Here is an 18302-nt window from a genome sequence, read left to right as displayed (position 1 = left end):
AAATTTGTACTGTACGGGAAAAAGTTTGGAACAGCTTCTGAATACGGTTGAAATCGAATTGATGGCCTTAAAAAGATGCTTTGATGATAATCGACTTTCATTGAATTTGAGTAAAACAAAGTTCATAATATTTAGCAGTCGACGAAGTAATAGTAATGTTAAAATTAAGATTAGTAATGAGGAAATAGAAAGAGTAGATGAATATAAATTCTTAGGTGTTATAATAGGTCATAAATTATGCTGGAAATCACATATAAATAATCAAAAGACAAAAATGTCTAAATCCATTTAGTATTCTATTTAGCATGAATAAATGTCTAAAATGGATTTAGACATTTTTTGAATGAAATTTGTACTGTACGGGAAAAAGTTTGGAACAGCTTCTGAATACGGTTGAAATCGAATTGATGGCCTTAAAAAGATGCTTTGATGATAATCGACTTTCATTGAATTTGAGTAAAACAAAGTTCATAATATTTAGCAGTCGACGAAGTAATAGTAATGTTAAAATTAAGATTAGTAATGAGGAAATAGAAAGAGTAGATGAATATAAATTCTTAGGTGTTATAATAGGTCATAAATTATGCTGGAAATCACATATAAATAATCAAAAGACAAAAATGTCTAAATCCATTTAGTATTCTATTTAGCATAAATAAATGTCTAAAATGGATTTAGACATTTTTTGAATGAAAAATCATTATATATATTGTATTGTTTGCTCATAGTTCCATACATTACTTATTGTGTGGAGGTGTGGGGTCATACATATTAAACTTCAATTCAATATATATGCTACAAAAGAAAGCATTAAGGATTGTAAAACGGGTTGACTATTATGAACCAACAAATATATTATATATTAATTTACAAGCTTTAAAATTTGTTGATTTAGTTGACCTTTGTACTGCCCAGGTTATGTATAAAGTCTGTAAGAATTTAGTTCCGAATTGTGTTCAGAGGCTGTTTGAAATTAGAGAAAGTCAGTACAAATTAAGAGGAATGTATATGTTTAAAAAAGTAGGAGCAATAACTAATATAAAAAATAGATGTATATCTGTTAAAGGGGTAAACCTATGGAATAATTGTGACAAGGAATTACAATTGTGTACTTCACTCTGTAATTTTAAGAAAATGTTTAAAAACAAGGTGATAAATAATCATATAACTCAATACGATTAATTTGTGTATGCTTTATGTCAAATATTGAAATAATATCTGAGATGTGTACCACTGTAATCATTTATGAACATCTTGGAAATTTTTCTTTTCCTTTTTTTATGTAACTGTACGTTTATTTTGAATGGATTAAATCCAGAGAGAAAAGTGACGCTCATTAGATAATTATGTAAAAAGGGTAAGCACAATAAGCATAGGCTTCAGTCTACACCTTTTTCGGTTGTTTGCATGTATATATCGTTTTATTTTCATCGTTTTCCTTTTTTTGTTTTGGAAAATTATGTGTGAGGACCGAAATAAATTTTGTTGTTGTTGTTGGACAAATTAAAATGTCAACCTCATGGTGGCATTCCACAAAATGTTAAGAGATCAACAAAGTCATCAACCTGAGGAATAAATAAATGTTTGTACCAAATTTCCAACAGACAGACATCTTACATAGAGTCGTACCACTAGTGTGGCTGAAGTGTTGAGGAGACAACAGTAAATGTAATAACCTAATGATATTATGATGGAGTTGAGTCAATATCAACTCAGTACCAAAACTAGCTGACCCCTTAACTGACCAAAGTATAGGCACAATAAACAGTAACATCAGTCCGTGCTGTTGCTAATTTGACATTACTTGGAAAGTTCCAGGCTCAGTAAGACTTATAAATATCTTCTCTAAGGTCCAAAGTCCTGGACTGTCTGGGTTGCTGATACTGTTATGATAAAGATAATTAGACTGCTAACGCTGCTTCACTTCTCTTTGTGTCTGCAGCTGGTCTTCTACGTGGTCGTGCAGACGTTGTACACTCTTGGTCACAGTCTGTCTTTAATCGCCCTCACCACAGGGAGCGCCATCCTCTGTCTGTGCCGGTAAGACCAAATATTACTACGTGAATACATGAGAGTCAACTTCAGTGGTCCCTGTGGTAAAGCTGGGTCTGCAAAACAATAAAAATACTAGTATACTGTTAGAAGACGACTGGCTGGTGTTCATTTCAAGCTCAATTTTTAGGTCTTGACATGTCAGCAGAGTCGGAGGAAAAGTTGTCTGTTTAATTGGATATTTAAATGAACAAACAGTGGCAGTTTCAAAGCTTTATCATTAATTGTCAACAGATATGTGTTTGTTTGTGTGGCAGCCTCTCAGTTTACAGCTTAATTGGATTTAGTTTTCTTTCTAGTTTTTAATTAAAATTATGATGATTGCAGTATCTTTTTGTTTCCCATTTTGCATTGCTGTGGGAATTGGTTTTAAGAATCCACTGGAGGTTTGACCAAATTAGTAAAGGGGGAAATATGCATAAACCACATATGTATGAGAAAACTTTAAGGGCTCAAACTTTTAGGGACTATGTCCCTTTGGACGTTAATTAAGAAAATCTCACTCTTTCAAGTTTTTTTAAATCTTTTAATGACCTCAGTAATTTACATTATCAGTGTGCATGTGTTTGATGATGGTTCATCCTCTTATATTTAAATTCAAGCTCTTCTGCACCATGGGTATCTAAATTCATCCAAATAATAGTTCTTAATGCTCTTACCTCTGAATAAAGGCTCATTATATTTTTGCTTTAATGTGGCTATACAATAGTTACACATACACTTCCTGTAGATTTGAAAAACGTGTTTTTAGCGTTATTGGAAGCTGAAAATAGCTGGTTGTGTGTGCAGACCTTCTGACTGCAGAATATATTCATGTTTAATGTTATATAACAATGTAACAGATGCATCGCATACTGATTCAATGTCATGTCAACGACTGATTGGATTGATGTATCGTATCAAAAATAATAATTTAAAAGTTGCAATAAAATAGAGACAGTAGTCTAATAATGCAAGGTCAAATAACAAATAAAAAAAAAATAATAATAGCTTTATTTTATATAGCACTTTTGAATGCAAGTAACAGAGTGCTTTACAGAAATCAAGGTAAAACATTCAAGTCAAATGAAAATCTGTAACTCACATGAATAAAACATAAAACAAGTTAATGTACAAATAATGGAGAAATAAAATACTCTTTACACATTGCTTTTTTTGTATAAATGAGTTTTAAGAAGTGAGGGAAAAATTAAGTACATCTTTGAATTAGAAAATTCTAACTCAAGGTCCACTTACTATATTTTATGATGAGGAAGTCTTTGATGAAAAACTACAGTTTCTAAGGTAAAGAATGAGCTGCCATGCTTAAGTCTGAATTGTGTTTTAAAACTAGCCTCTGACTTTTCCTCTCAAACATCTCCAGCTAAAGTATTGTGAAGTTTAGGGACTTTGAGAAAGAAATTGGTGATGATGTATTGCTACTGATGATGAAATACTCCCCAGTCTGAGTGACACAAAACGCTGCACAGCTATTTAGGATATGACGGGACAGGAGGTCATTTTATTATCTTGTCTCAACTATTGCAAGACAAAGAGGACAATTACACTGTTGAATCTTCAAATAATATACAAGTCATGTGTGCTTGTGCATATTTGATTAACTAGTGTGTTGCCACATGTCACTGCATTGTGTTGCAGGAAAAAAAATTTTTCAGAGGACCCTGCATTCTTTTGCCAGAGCACTTTGCATCTGGACCTACACTATGTAATGCAGTAGTCATATTTAAACAAAGGAGAGGACCATAGTTTGACATAGTACTACGTTAGTCCGAACATGACATTGATCTACTTGAAAATGTGTCTCAAGACCATTCAGAACTTCCAAAAGTCAAAAGCGCATAAATTGATTATGGAGTGCAGTACAGCTTGGTATGATGTGTTTTTAAAAAGCATGTCTTCAAAGTTTTTCCACATATTCTGAAAAATACGAATGTAGGAGTTCATTTGTGGTAGCATTTGATAAGATTGGCGCAAAAAATAATTTGGGAGGAGCTTTTCAAACCTGAATTGCTTTGTCATAATTTAACACACGACAAAGCAAATTTTAACCAGAATCTGTATTACGTATCTGTGTAACATCTGTGCAGGAAGCTCCACTGCACCAGAAACTACATCCACCTCAACCTCTTCTTCTCCTTCATCCTGAGAGCGGTGGCCGTGTTGGTGAAAGACAACATCCTCTTCAACCGAACCTCGCACTGCTCCAACCAGCCATCACTGGTGAGGTCACCACCTCCGTCCTCGCTGAGCCGAGTCGTGTCCTGAGGCAGCACAGAGAGCAGGAAGCTGCACGCTCATGTGTTAACAGCACAACTGTCACAGTGTGATGCTTCCAGCCACAGTTTGTAAAATGAAAATATAAATTCAGTTTTACAGAAATGGGACAGTTTTCTATTTGCTATTTTAATTTCTTTATAACATGATAAAAAAAATCTCAAACCATCTACTGTGACAGTTCATTAACAGATGTCTTTGTCTAATATACAGAAGGGATGACAGGAAATTCCTCTCCAGCCACATTTTGAGCTGTGCATATTTGTTTGCATATTCCATGACTTCTGTGAAGCAGTATCTTGTAGCGTCCAATGTATTAAACCCAACAACATTTCAGAACTTGTTGAGATGAATCCTTTTGTTTAATCTTGTCTTTGTTCATCCAGATTACAATTGGTTGGGTGACCTCATAGTCTAAAGCACTGAAAGTACAGTATTGATATTAAAACAATATCCAACACATAGTTGGGATTTTTATACCTTTGCATACTTTTTCTGCAGAACATTTCATTTCATTTAACAAAAAAAGGCAAATATCTGAAATTCATGTTGTGTTTAATGGAACCAAAAATTAAATGCTCATTTGCTGGCTTACTCACAGCAATGATTCCAAGATCCAGAGTCACAGCAGAAAACAAACAAACTACTACTTCCGTAGCATAATCCATTTATCTGCCATTGATCTGTATGTTAAAACCAATAATTGCTACACCAATGCTACATCCGGCAGAGCTTTGAAGGTATTAGGAGGCACAGGCACAGTATGTAGTTACATTAACACAAGTGCGTTTGGAACATACAGACTAAAGAGAAAGAGGTGGACTTGATGGTGGACATTTTGATAATATTTTTTAAAATGTTTTTTCCCCCATGAATCGGAGCTGACTACAGCTCCATGAGGCTACAAAATTTCAGGTTCACCTTTCAAGCCATTAAGTAGTTAACAGGGCTGTAGATTTTTTAAAAGATAAAGTTGGAATTAATGACTGAGAACTAACATGTAATTGAATAACTCATTTGAACGCAACCCACGTTGCTTAATCCTAAACATCGCAGAATTGAATTTGAGTTCCCTGTGCTTGGTAGTAGGATACATGACTTCAGGATAGTCTCTAGAATGATCCTACAGTTGAATTAATTCCTCTCTAAAACCGTTTCTGCACAAATGTAACAACTTTCACAAAGGTAGGCTTTATTGCAGGACTGTGTTTGACTGCATCGGTTTTGGGTAGGTGTACCTAATAAACTAGCAACTGAGTGTACACTGTCAAGTTTTAATTTGGGAAGATTATTACAGATGAAATATTCGTAAGTGATTCCCTTTAATTCCAGCTGTGCAAAAAACTAAACAAAATATTAACCAAATGGAAAAATATATAAAATGGAGTGCTCTTGTGGCTTAGAGGTTACAATGCCAGCTATGAACCAGAACTTTACCAGTTTAAATCCAGCTGAAGACTTTTGCTGCATCTCTCTCTCCTTTTTTTGCTGTCATTCCTCTACTGTCACAATCTAACAAAGCCATATTAATTTGCCCCAGCAAACATTAAAAACACAAGACTAAAAATCTCACTGACAACTTTCAGTACTTGGCAGCCTTTGATATTCTTTTGATGCTCTAAAGCAGCAATTCCCAAAGTGTGGTGCGCGCACCCCTTGGGGGTGCGGGAGCCCTCTCTAGGGGGTGCGCAACAGGAAAAATGTAATGGTGGTGTAGTAGTGTAATAACTACAACAATTATTTTTTGTGGAACTTTCCATGAAATAAACACTTGAATTGAAAACTTTCCTTTGTAAATTTCATCAAAAACTAAACTAAAATAAAAACGTTATTATTAATAGTTAGCTCACAGGGAATGGGTACTCATACACCTCTTTCCTTCTCCCTCTCTCTCCCCTCCTTCTCTGTCAGACTGAGCCTGTACTTACAAATTCTCATATGGATCCTCTTTTAGTCCTTGTTATCTGTTTATGAGGCTCTACGTAGGTTGCGATTTGTGAGAAAGCAGCGGAGCGATGTTTTGAAACATTTTTTTGTCATGAAAAAACCCCCTCACAGCCTGAGAAAAAGGTTTACTGCCACTGTTACTTTTTAAAGTGGTAAATATCTAACGTTACATTGCGATCAGTGAGGGACTGATTTAAAAGCCGTCACTTTCAAGAGTGTCAAAGTGAAACCCCGTAGCTGTGACTTCGGGCATGTTCACACTGGTGTAACAGGGACACTGCGCTGCTTGTCATCATAGAAACAGTTCTTCAGATTTTGAAGTTCATTGCACCTTCAGTAATACAGTCTCTTCAACACACTCGCCGGAGCAAGTGTTGATAGGCTATTATTCACAACTTGGAACCAATCAGATAGTGCTGTGGGTGGGACATTGAGCAAATAAATAAAATAGATAATAATATTATATATATAATGTTGTTATTATATATATATATATATATATATATATATATAAGGTTTCTCTACTTGCCTTCAATTGCTTTCATACTGACATGGAAACGTCTCTCTAGTTACTGAAAGAATACTGTCAGGGGCAAGGCACTCTGACCTTTATACTCCCATCTACTTGCTGTTTGGAACGTTGTGATTTGCAAAGCTTATCTTCCTGGTGAACTCACTGATTGCCCCAGTGGAAAAGGGTAATGTATACCCCCATATCAGAATAATTAGCATAATAAAAGCCTGATTAACCCACAGTTCTCTGTGGATGTAGGAGTCTGTATCAACACTGCGGTCATAATAACAATAAGATGCGCACTAGAGGTTGATACAAGGAAATCACTTAAAGGTTAAAGTCGTGTCACTAGTAATGCTGTTACAGAATTGCTGATAGTTTTTTTGCGATTTAAAATTTAATATTCAGCTCCAAATTCTATTACCTGGTTAAGACCTTTGACCTTTGTGTTTTTTAGGTGGGATGTAAAGCCAGCCTAGTGTTTTTCCAGTATTTCATCATGGCCAACTTCTTCTGGCTGCTGGTGGAGGGTCTGTACCTCCACACTCTGCTTGTCGTCATCTTCTCTGAGAACAGACACTTTATCGTCTACATGTTCATCGGCTGGGGTAGGCTGGCCTGCTGATGCTCACATCAAAAATCACATTCAGTCCGCTTTTCTTTAATTTGAAGTTAGGCATCTTTTGGAATTAGGAAGGACTAACTTCATACCTGTCAAGATTGGGATTTTAAAATAATAATAATAAGGAAACTTTTTAGGCAACCCCATGCAGTTTGAACTCGCATATTGTAAGAATAAAAAAAAATGGTTTGCACATATAAATTTTTTAGGGCAATATGTGAGTGAAATATTCGAGAAATGACCATCCATCCTGAACCCCTCGCGCTGCTGTTCTTCTTCTTCTTCTTATAGTTTTGGTTGAACGGCATAATTACTGTTTTTATCAACCTTGTTTCCAGCAGCAGAGGAGCTGTTTTCAGCAAAGTAGCTCTGATAAACCCACACAGTCCGAGAGAAGCTGGTGAACAGAGTCAAACATCTAGCAGCTAAAGAGGCAAATATTTTTCTCAGGAGTTGGCAGAGACCAAACCAGAGCTAAAAGGAGACTGACTATTAGAATTACTTTTATCGTGTCCAAAAAGGTTGCTCTATGTCTTCTGGATGTGTAAATAGGCAACTGTTTGCTAATGCATTTGACGTGTTGGCTTGTTGTTGAGTTATTCTGCCCCCTAGGGGTCAAAAATGTATTAATGCAGCTTTAAACAAAATTTACCTGTAGGTGTAGCCAGTTTTTACCTCTGGGCAGCCATACTTGTAAAATGATGGTGTATTAGTTCCTTAAAAATAAATTTAATAAATTACTTAAATTTAGTGCTTTTGTCAATCACGTTGATCTACTAAATCATTTCCTTTCTTAAACCTATTGCAAAATAAAAATGTCATATTTCTGTACACACCTGTTTGCATGTGTGTATTAAACACAAAAACAATTAAATTAGTAGTAAATAGTATTATCTTTTATTTTTATTTTTTTTTAATTTATTTTGGTAGTTGCAAAAGATAATTCAATATTTAAACACACTTATGTGGTTCATGTTATGAGGTATCAAATTTGCCTTTAGAATAAGTGTGCTAACTGTAATGTGATACATTTAAAGGTTCAGTGTGTAAGTTTTAATGACAACTAGTGGTGAGGGTTGCAAATTGCAACAAACTACTCACTCACTGCTCCCCCTCCCAACCCACCCTTTCCAAGTACGTAGGATAGCTATGGTGGCCGACACAGGACAAAAGATGTCATAGTCTGAGCAGACAGTCAAGAAACTTGGTTTCTTTGGATGTGTGTATATATATATATATATATATATATATATCAAGAAATTAAGTGCACATTATGCTTCATACTCTTTAATACATTATTTTACTATAATTGGGAGGGTTGGCTCATCTGGACTAACAAACTAAAGTAAACTAAAAACATTTCAAAAACATCTCACATCTAGTGCAAGTGTGAGCACTGACAGATAACGGGAAAATGTAAGTCTCACTGTTTCTGCACCAGAGTCCATTATAAACCACATAATACCTGAAGTTTACAAAGGCGAGGATGGTGAAAATCAAGGCTTCTCTCGTTTTGTTTAATTAGATAAGCAAATCTTACCAAAATGTCTTTTTAAATAAACTTTTAGCTTGTGGTACAAACGGTGCAACATTTTAAATGGGCATGTACCCTGTTAATTATCAAATTGAAGCAATAGCCCTACAAACAAATATGTTTACTTATGCAAATTCTGAAAGTATAAGCATTATTGGTAACTTGATAGGCACACGGTTTTGTTAGCAGTAAAAATAAATATGTTTTTTTCCACCAGGGCAGTGAAATGTGAAGTTTAGCTGGCTGATCTGAGCGTCCATGCTGTACAATTTTAATGCCAATAATATTCATCAGCTAGTTGTCTCACGAACGTTACCGGAACATTTCTGTCCACCAAGCCAAAACACAACGCTGGAGAATAATGTTATCCTACATGAAATTACAATCCGATTACATATTTTACAACACTGACAAGAAATGGCTCATTCTAAGGTAATAAAAACATAATGGCTCATTATGTAAGGTCTTTTTACACCACTGAGAACATAGTCATGGATATTATATTGCATTTCTGTCAGTAGATCCTCAGATATATTACACACTGAACCTTTAATACATTTTTACATAGTATTTATATTATCTATAAATAGTAAATAATACTATATAGAATATACAATAATTATGACAAATATTAAATATATAAATAAAAAATAAAAATACATTTAAAAAAGAATACAATAAATGGTATTCTGTTTTCCTCATGGCATTTTGCAGGAATCCCCACTGTGTTCGTCTCTGTGTGGGTGATTGCAAGGATTTATCTGGAAGACACAGGGTGAGTGCTTCCAACCAATCATGAACCAATAACTCATTAGCATAAAAATGTGATTCAGATTTGGTATTTGTGTACATCATAATGTCCCTCAATCATATTACATTTTAGATTTTGGATTTAATTGTGTAACAGAGTCTGCATGCCATGTGTTGTCTGACATATTAAAAATTATCTGTAATTTGTTATAAAATATACAAACGTATGTCATGAGCTCTTTTGATTTGTTTTTTATTTCATCATTTATAAGGTGATAGGACATGGGGAATTTCAATCACATTAGAGAGCGGCCCACATTGATACTCAAGGGGGACTGTGACTGTTATTTCCTCAAATTAAATTTTATTGATTAGATTCTGGCAGCAGATAACCATATGGGCATGAAACGCGGTTTCCAGAATAATAAGACAAATATCCCACATATCAAAGAGTACTTTATTGGATAAGTCAGCTGGTGGGATTTGCATTGAGTACTCATCATTATGAGCCTGGTGCCATGGATCTGCTCAGCTTTTGTTGTACATTATTACAGCTGACACTGCAGCTCATTATTGAACGTAGCGGGTGTATTCTAAAAAGAACTTTGTGAAAAAACTCTGCAACAACAATTACAGAGCAGCAGCCTGATAACAAAAGGATACAGCCTCAAAGTGTGAGACTGTGTGTAGAATGGTAATGAAGCTTGTCATGAAAGTTCATTCTTGACCTTGTTCTAGAGCTCTGAACCACCTGATAAAGGGCAAGAGGGGCAATTGAAAGTGCCAGAAAAAGTTATACCTTGAGATTATATTATTTTGTGTGAGCTGAACGCCAGAACTGGAGACTTGAGCTGGAGACTCATGTTAAGATTAAGTCACAACAATTATCTTGAGACTTAAGTTTGACTTGACTGCTTTCAGACTTGATTTGAAGGCATTCGAGTCTCAAGTTATGACCATTTGGCCATAACGTTACACAGGCCTTGTTTAGCCAAAAAGTTTGAATATTAATCATTAGGCCTATACCTTATGTTCAAATGATCTAAAAGCCTTCCATCTTGACTTGCAATTTTCCTATTAAGACTTGTGACTAGTGACCCTCTAGTATTCTTGCAAGGGTAAAGAACTTATCCACAACAGTGGGAGATGCTGTCCCGAGTAAAGTGCTGTCCCAAGTACTATGGGGTCTTGTCTTGGGGTCATGAGTAAGATGGAAGATGGAACGTGAGCTTGACAGGCAAATGGGGCAGAAGTCATAATACGGATGCTGTACCAGACTGAGAAAGCTGAGCCTGAAGGCTAAGCTTGAGTCTGGGCTCTGAGTAGACATTAAATTGCTTCAGCCCACTGATAATGATGCCTCCCATTTTCCGGCATGTCCAACTGGGAGAAGACCTAGGGGCAGACGCAGAACATTGGGAGGGATTACATACTCCACCTGACCTGGTAATATCTTGGGATCCTTATGGAAGAGCTGGACACTAGCCGTTAACTACTGCGGCATGGATCTGGATAAGTCGACAAAAATGGACTGATGGATCTTAGACTTGACTTAGACTTGCCCTGAAGGCCATGCAACTCGACTTAAGCCCTGAATGACTTTTAAATAGCTCTGGGCATGATTCCACCTTGTAAAGTTGCTTTTCACATCAAGCTCTCTCTCTGCTTGTGACCATCTGCTCTTTTCTGTTGCCGCTGTTTTACAAATATACCATGTATACTGTAATAGTTAAATTATGGTTATTTATGGTGTCCTCAGATGCTGGGAGACAAATGACAACCCCATACCCAACTGGGTGATCAATGGGCCAATTGGATTCTCCATTATGGTAGGTTGAGGTTGATTACCTCCTGTTTCACATGCTTGTTGGTTCAAAAAGCATCCAAATGGATGATATAAAGTCTACAGGTGCTAACGGCTGCCCCATCAGTCACTGTGCTACACCTGTCAAGCAATATAGCACTGCACAGATGCCATTTACAATGACAATTAATGCTAAGTTAGTCCTTGATTTCAGACAGAAGCGAACAAAAACAGGCTTCTCATTTTTAGATGGCAACCGTGGATTTCAAAATGACACCTCTCGCTGGCAGATTTCAGCTGTAGCGAGTGTGATAATTAACGTTACCTCCATGAGTTGGTTGAAAACTTCTCTCGCTGACTTTCCATCTCACTCATTAAAAAATGAGAGATCTGTAAATATGTATATGTCCACATACATGATATGATGCCGGCTCAGGGCTGCATAATGATGCGACAAAGACACCTAAGCCAGCAAACAGTAAATTTCTTGTATTGCTGAGTAGAGCTAGTCATCCTGATAGCAGGAGTTTAAAACAAATTATCAGTATCAAATACTCCAAAACAAGAGCACTCACTTGTGTTTCTGTCTTAAAGGAGACCTATTATACAGCATTTACAGTCCTATATTGTAGTTCTGTGACTCCTTTTTGGCAGCTTTGCATGATTCATTGCATGATTTATACTGGCTCTTCATGTAGCCCTTCATTTTAGCCTCTGTCTGAAACAAGCTGTAGATGCTGCTGTCTCTTTAAGCCTCTCACGGCCCTCTGTCTTCTGATTGGCCAAGACTTGAAGAATGTTACCAGGCTGTTCTTGCCGCTGAGCGGTACAGACAGACTGAGCGTTGCTGTGCCATTGCTGTGAGGAACAAATGACCATATATAGAATACATAACATGGCATAACATCAACATCCAACATTGTAACATTGTAGATACATCATAAAATATGGAAAACTATAATAGGTCTCCTTTAACTTTCTATTCATTGTTTTCTGTGGGTGGAAAAATGTCCTACACGGCAAGATAAAATTACCTCTTGGGAGAACTGACTCTCTTTAGTTGTTCTGACATTTCTGTTATTTTCTCACTGTTTCCAAGGTGAACTTTATCCTGTTCATCAGCATCATTCGGATCTTGATTCAGAAGCTGAGGTGTCCTGACGTGGGTGGCAATGACCAATCGCAATACAGGTATCTCACACGAGGCGGAGATTTGATGCTCTTTAAACAGTGTGAACAACAAAAAAGAGACAACACAGAGATGTAAATCCCTATCTTGACTCACTTGGAGATATGCTACAGACCAGTTTTTCAGTTTCAACTTTTAATAGTAGTTGACAGATTGTGTCAACATGTATGTGTGATTAAGCAAACGCTGCACCTGCTCAGTCAGGTTAATGCCTCAAAACATAAAAAACAGATCATCTGAGACACCCAGAACATTTTTATCCCCTCTGTGTTTGCTGTCTGGAGACATAAGAGTGACGCTTACAGTCATGCAACAAGACAGCGTTTCCTGATGCAGCGTTCATAAATGGGGGGGATGAAACCCCTATGAAGCGGCACATTATTGCACGATTCAGTGTGTTTAATCTTCAGGCAATTTTACCCTCCAGGGAAATCTGAGCTGTGCTGAGTTGTCAGGTATTCTTGTGTCCCCCGCCTGTGGAGATCTGAGATTTAGAGGTGAGAGGTGATGACAGGCCTGGATAAGCCCGATTTGTTCCAGTGCAGAATCTCCTGTTAGTGCACATGAAGATTCAGTGTCAGTGTCAGAGTAGTTCAGCATTGGGCTGAGCAGAGTCGACAGCTGGAGAGTGATACTGGGAGGGAGGATTTTACAGTCCTATATGGGTGTTGCAGGAGTAATACTACATTTTATTATCCTTCAGTTTTCAAAAACCCTGAACCAAGATAGGGCCCCGCATTCTGTCCAGTCACGTTTACATAGTGTGCCATTCTTTGCCAAAGCATCTTGCATGAGTGCATCAATATGTGACATATCCAAGTGGACTCTCGCTCATGTGATGCATCTTAATCATCACTGGAGTCAGATGGAGAGTGTGAACTGTGAAGTGTACGAAAACTGACATGTATTACTGCTCTTTTCAACCAAGCCTGTTTGTTAATCATGGAGAGCCATGCAATGCCAGGAGTGTTCTGACATTGTTGTTGTTAATGTTAAAAACACAAACTCAGATGGAATATTTTATATTAGGTCTGATGTCAGTCGTGTTTAATTTGCTATTTCATGGCTTTGAACACAGTCCATAACAAAAATGTCTGTGTATCAGTATACATGTGGTCAGTTGTTCTTACCTTTAAAGAAACAAGAACTTACTGATGAATAATTTTAAAAAGTTACACATGAATGTTTTATGAATGAGGCCCATTGTCTCTGAAAAGGCACGTTGCTATGGATGTGGTCAAACCAACAAACAATTCAATTCACCTCCAAACAATCTTAACTCATACTTAACTGCATTTCAGACAACTAAGAACTCCATTCACACATAAATAATGTGAAATGCGAAAGATAAGAATAAAGTTAGTAAGTGAACCTTGAGTTTTAACTCTTTGTCAAACCACCTTTTTTTGTCTCAGACACAGATCACGAAACCTAAACTCTCTGCATGGCAAAAATGTGACATTTTCTTGGAGCAAACTGACCCCTTACAGTAAATCAAAAATATATGCTCTTATAAGACAGCAATAACAACAAACACTACATCGGTTGCAGTTAAATGGGCTACAAATAATGGTTCATTACTGTTTTTCTGCCTATCAGGAGGTTGGCCAAATCTACGCTCCTACTGATCCCTCTGTTTGGGATCCACTATGTGGTCTTCGTTTCTCTTAGTGAATCCATCGCAGAAGATTATAAAATATTCTTTGACCTCGCCCTCGGATCCTTTCAGGTGCTATATTATAGTTACTAAATGTTAACGTCATTGTCCTTAATACTTTTTAGTGCATGAGTCCATCGTGATGTTGTAAGTTTAAGATTTAAATGTTGACTTACTTCTGATGTTTGTCGTTTTTTAAGATTAGACTTCTGTGTTGTTTTTTTTTCAGGGTCTGGTGGTGGCCATTCTGTACTGTTTCCTAAATAGTGAGGTAAGCTTAGATTATATTAATTGACACAGCACATAGCGTTTGTCATATTAGTGAGAAGTGAGTAAACCTCAGTCAACAACATTTGCATAAAACATCATTTCTTTTTTAGTATTTGATTTTAGAGATCATGCAGGCATAATATAACATATGAAATAATGTAGTAATAAGTAATAAGTTAAAATATACAACACACATAAATATAAATATATAATTAAAATATCCCCATAAATGTGTCTGCCCTCAGCAGATAACATGCTTATTTAAAAATGCACCACTGAATTTCATTGTGGTTTTAATTGGCAATATTTGATACGCAGTAAATTATATTGGCGTTTTCTCTGGCTGGACCTAAAGACAGTATGTCATAATTTCATCATCAGATCTTTTTTCATTAAAAATATTTTGAACTATAAAATTTCAAACAGCAAGTGCAGAAAAAAAGCAAGCTGGCTTTTGTTTAAACATGAACTGTTCAAGCATCTAATGCAAGAGAAAAAAATTCTAGTGAAATCTCACCAGGGAACTTCATGTGAAAGTTATTAAAATAAAATCAGATAATTGTTAAACCTAATTCACTGACTAAAACAAGTGAAAACAAGAATGCACCACATCATTAATACACAAGAACAATTTGACAATGTAATTATGATATACAAATATAATAGGGCTGCAACTAATGACTATTTTTGTAGTCAACTAATCTGTTAATAAATTGTGAATTACTGATCTCCAACACACAGCCTAACTAGCTAACGTTACCATTAAGTGAACAAGGTTTACTATTCAGAATGAACACTAGTATCAACGCCGGGGGGAAACCAGGGACAGACAGTGTAGTCTACTCCTATAATTCACTGCTTTATTTTATTTAAAACTTTATTTTTTTTATTTAAGATTTTTGCTTTGCAACTATATAAAATAAAAGCAAATATATAAAATATAAAAGCAAGTACTATAACCACAACTGTACACTAACAGTGTAATGTCTATTTAGAATAATAAAGCAACAGTCCCCTTTCATACTGCTTCTTTAGTTTATTTTTCCAAAGTGCTTATAAGTTTTTATAAGTGGAGAATGTTCTGTAGGCTACATCACGAGCCAGATGTTTCTTGATGTACTTTAAACCATTACTCATTACTAATAACTTTTTTAAAGCTGAGTCTCCGACATTCCCAGCGTTGTGTTGGACAGATTTGTGCTGCGGTGTTCATGAGAGAGAGAGAGAGAGACGAGCTAGAGAATGCGCTGATTTGCAATCAAATAAGATTTTAAATAGGCCTAGTAAAATAAAATAAAAACTAAAATCAATATGTGGCAGTCAGAGTTGATATTATGGCGAGCCGCCACAAATAAATGAATGTATAGGAAACACTGCCTTTCCTCTGTTGTTGCTGCTGCAGTGGTCTGCGTAACTGGGACCAGGGCGCTCTGTGGGCGTGACTGGTCGGCCGGCTGCCAGCGCTAACCCCGCTCAAAAGTGTTGATAAAATAGCGTACAAAACTTTCAAATAAATAAAAAACTTCTGCTGTTCGCCTTTTTTCTCTGCTTCTCTTTCTGCTTATCGCATGATTGCTTCTTCTTCATGAGTAGTCTTACAGTCAAGCAGTCATGGCAGACAGTGGAAGCGGTACTGCCCCCAGCACTTCCTGTAGTGCATTGCAGTTAGAAATAAACAACCAGAAATGTTCTTAATAAGAAGATTTCTATCTCTCCCTTAAACAGCCTCTCTGTAACGATGCGTCCACAATGAAATTTCACGTCGTCAATTACTTCGACTAATTGTTGCAGCCCTAAAATATAATAAAACACAAACACGTAAAACATAAAATAACGTTATATAACAAATAACATTTGCAGGTAAACGAGTGGTTCAGTGCTTTGAAAAGCTTAGTGAAAGTTTGATTCACTTTGTAACATTTAAATCTTTTAAACTTTAGGTAATTAGTATTTGTTTATTTATCCAATTTTGCAGGTTCAAGGTGAGCTAAAGAGAAAGTGGCGGAGTATGTATCTGAACTGCCGTCTGAGCAGAAATCACCCCTTCAACAGCAACTTTGCCTCCAGAAACGGTTCAGAGCACATGGTGCAGTTTCATCGCAACTCGAGAACCCAGTCCATCCTGCAGTCGGAGACCACAGTGCTGTGAGGACCTGAGGGGATCTTTTAATATAAACAAAAAACAAATACAGTCTCCAGGTTGACCTGGGTCGAAAAGTTTTACAAAATGATTTTAACACAAAGTTGAGGTGAAGTACCACATGGGTGGGACCTGCACATCGTTTCAGAGTAGATTTCGGTTTTCGCTTTACAAATCTCTGCAAGCCTTCAAAATGTTCCTCAAATGGACCTAAAATGGTTCTAGTTCATCACATGAGGGTGTGCTTGTGTTTGCTGCCAACAAAGAACCATTTTTATTCACATTATGTCGTGTTATATGTGTGGGCCAAGAAAGAACATTCACAATCTTCATGGTGAGTCAGTTTTTCCTGGACCCGTAAACATGAGTGAGGTAAGAAATGTACGTACGTAACTTGTGTGTTATGTGCATCTGTTAATTATTTATAAAGAAATATGTGTAAGTGACAGTGGCATTCTTCTCTTGACAGTGAACAGAGCTGTAGACTCTGTAGATTGGAATTGAGTTACAACCGCGATGCAGTCAGAACGCTGCCATGTCAGTCATAATTAGGACTGGGATGACTCGTCGACGTACTGATTACGTAAATACGTCGACTCGCATTACTTGTTGAAGCGTCGCTGCATCCGGTGTTTGTGGGATTCCCCCGCACAAGCTCAAGCTACAAGACCTCGCGTTTGACTGTCTAAAGCTTGGGAGTATTTTAGACAGACACTCAACAACATGCTGCTCCGTGAGCTTCACTGCAGCACAACTGCTGTCAACGAATACGTGAAGCAGCATGAACACGTGAAGCGAAAGTATCCCGGAGCACTGACGGCAGCACCGCAAATCCTGTCTCCACACAAGCACGGCACATTATCAGCATGAGGACACGCAGTCCGTTAAAATGTATTTTCTAAGTATTTCATCGCCTTCATGTTAAAAGTAATTTCTACCCCACTGCTGTCATTGTAACATAACATTACACCATGTGTCAACTAAAGTTCCCCCGTTTCATATTTTGTTTATTTAGCAGCCACGTATGAGCGAGAAAACAGCTGGAAGTAACATTACAGAAAATAATAGCAGTACAGCCTGTGAATCATTTCAGTTGTTTTCTTTGCCCCTGATGCAGAAATACATTTGATTAATATACTGCATTACTAAATATTGAAATAAATCCATGTCAGAACCATTTAATATTTGAAGTAAAGCAGCCTAATTAATGTCTGTTATTGTTATTATCACAGCACATCAGTGAAGAGGAAATATGATTCATTTTAAGAAATGCTACTATTATCATTATTCTAATGTGCTTCATCAGGACGATTGAATAAAATAGTGATTTATTGATTAGACATGTTTTTGATATTTATTTAGAATAAATTGGTTTATTAATCTAGTAGTAGGAAACTTTTTTTTCTTTAGAATACACAAAATTAGTCGTCAGATTAATCGACTAATCAAAAAAATAATCGTTAGATTAATCGACTTGAAAAATAATCGTTATGTACAGCCTTAGTCATAATATCGTGACAATTTGTGATTGATGGGAGTGAAAAGTAGT

At 36.5% G+C, this 18302-nt stretch overlaps 1 protein-coding gene across 1 annotated transcript in view; it reads left to right on the top strand.

Moving 5' to 3' along the window:
* Window positions 1–17119, top strand: part of vipr2 (vasoactive intestinal peptide receptor 2) — an 83570-nt gene extending 66451 nt beyond the window's left edge. The window contains exons 5-13 of the mRNA XM_046051039.1: window positions 1943–2040; window positions 4140–4272; window positions 7245–7395; window positions 9658–9718; window positions 11453–11522; window positions 12597–12688; window positions 14286–14415; window positions 14573–14614; window positions 16589–17119. Coding sequence (XP_045906995.1) covers window positions 1943–2040; window positions 4140–4272; window positions 7245–7395; window positions 9658–9718; window positions 11453–11522; window positions 12597–12688; window positions 14286–14415; window positions 14573–14614; window positions 16589–16762 — 951 coding nt within the window. The 3' untranslated portion in view covers window positions 16763–17119. The remainder of the gene's footprint in view (window positions 1–1942; window positions 2041–4139; window positions 4273–7244; window positions 7396–9657; window positions 9719–11452; window positions 11523–12596; window positions 12689–14285; window positions 14416–14572; window positions 14615–16588) is intronic.
* The last annotated feature ends 1183 nt before the right edge of the window (window positions 17120–18302 follow it).

Source organism: Micropterus dolomieu, linkage group LG06, assembly GCF_021292245.1.
Source record: "Micropterus dolomieu isolate WLL.071019.BEF.003 ecotype Adirondacks linkage group LG06, ASM2129224v1, whole genome shotgun sequence".
NCBI lineage: Eukaryota > Metazoa > Chordata > Actinopteri > Centrarchiformes > Centrarchidae > Micropterus > Micropterus dolomieu.
Note: the sequence above shows the minus strand (reverse complement) of the source record. Positions and strands in the feature narration are given on the sequence as shown.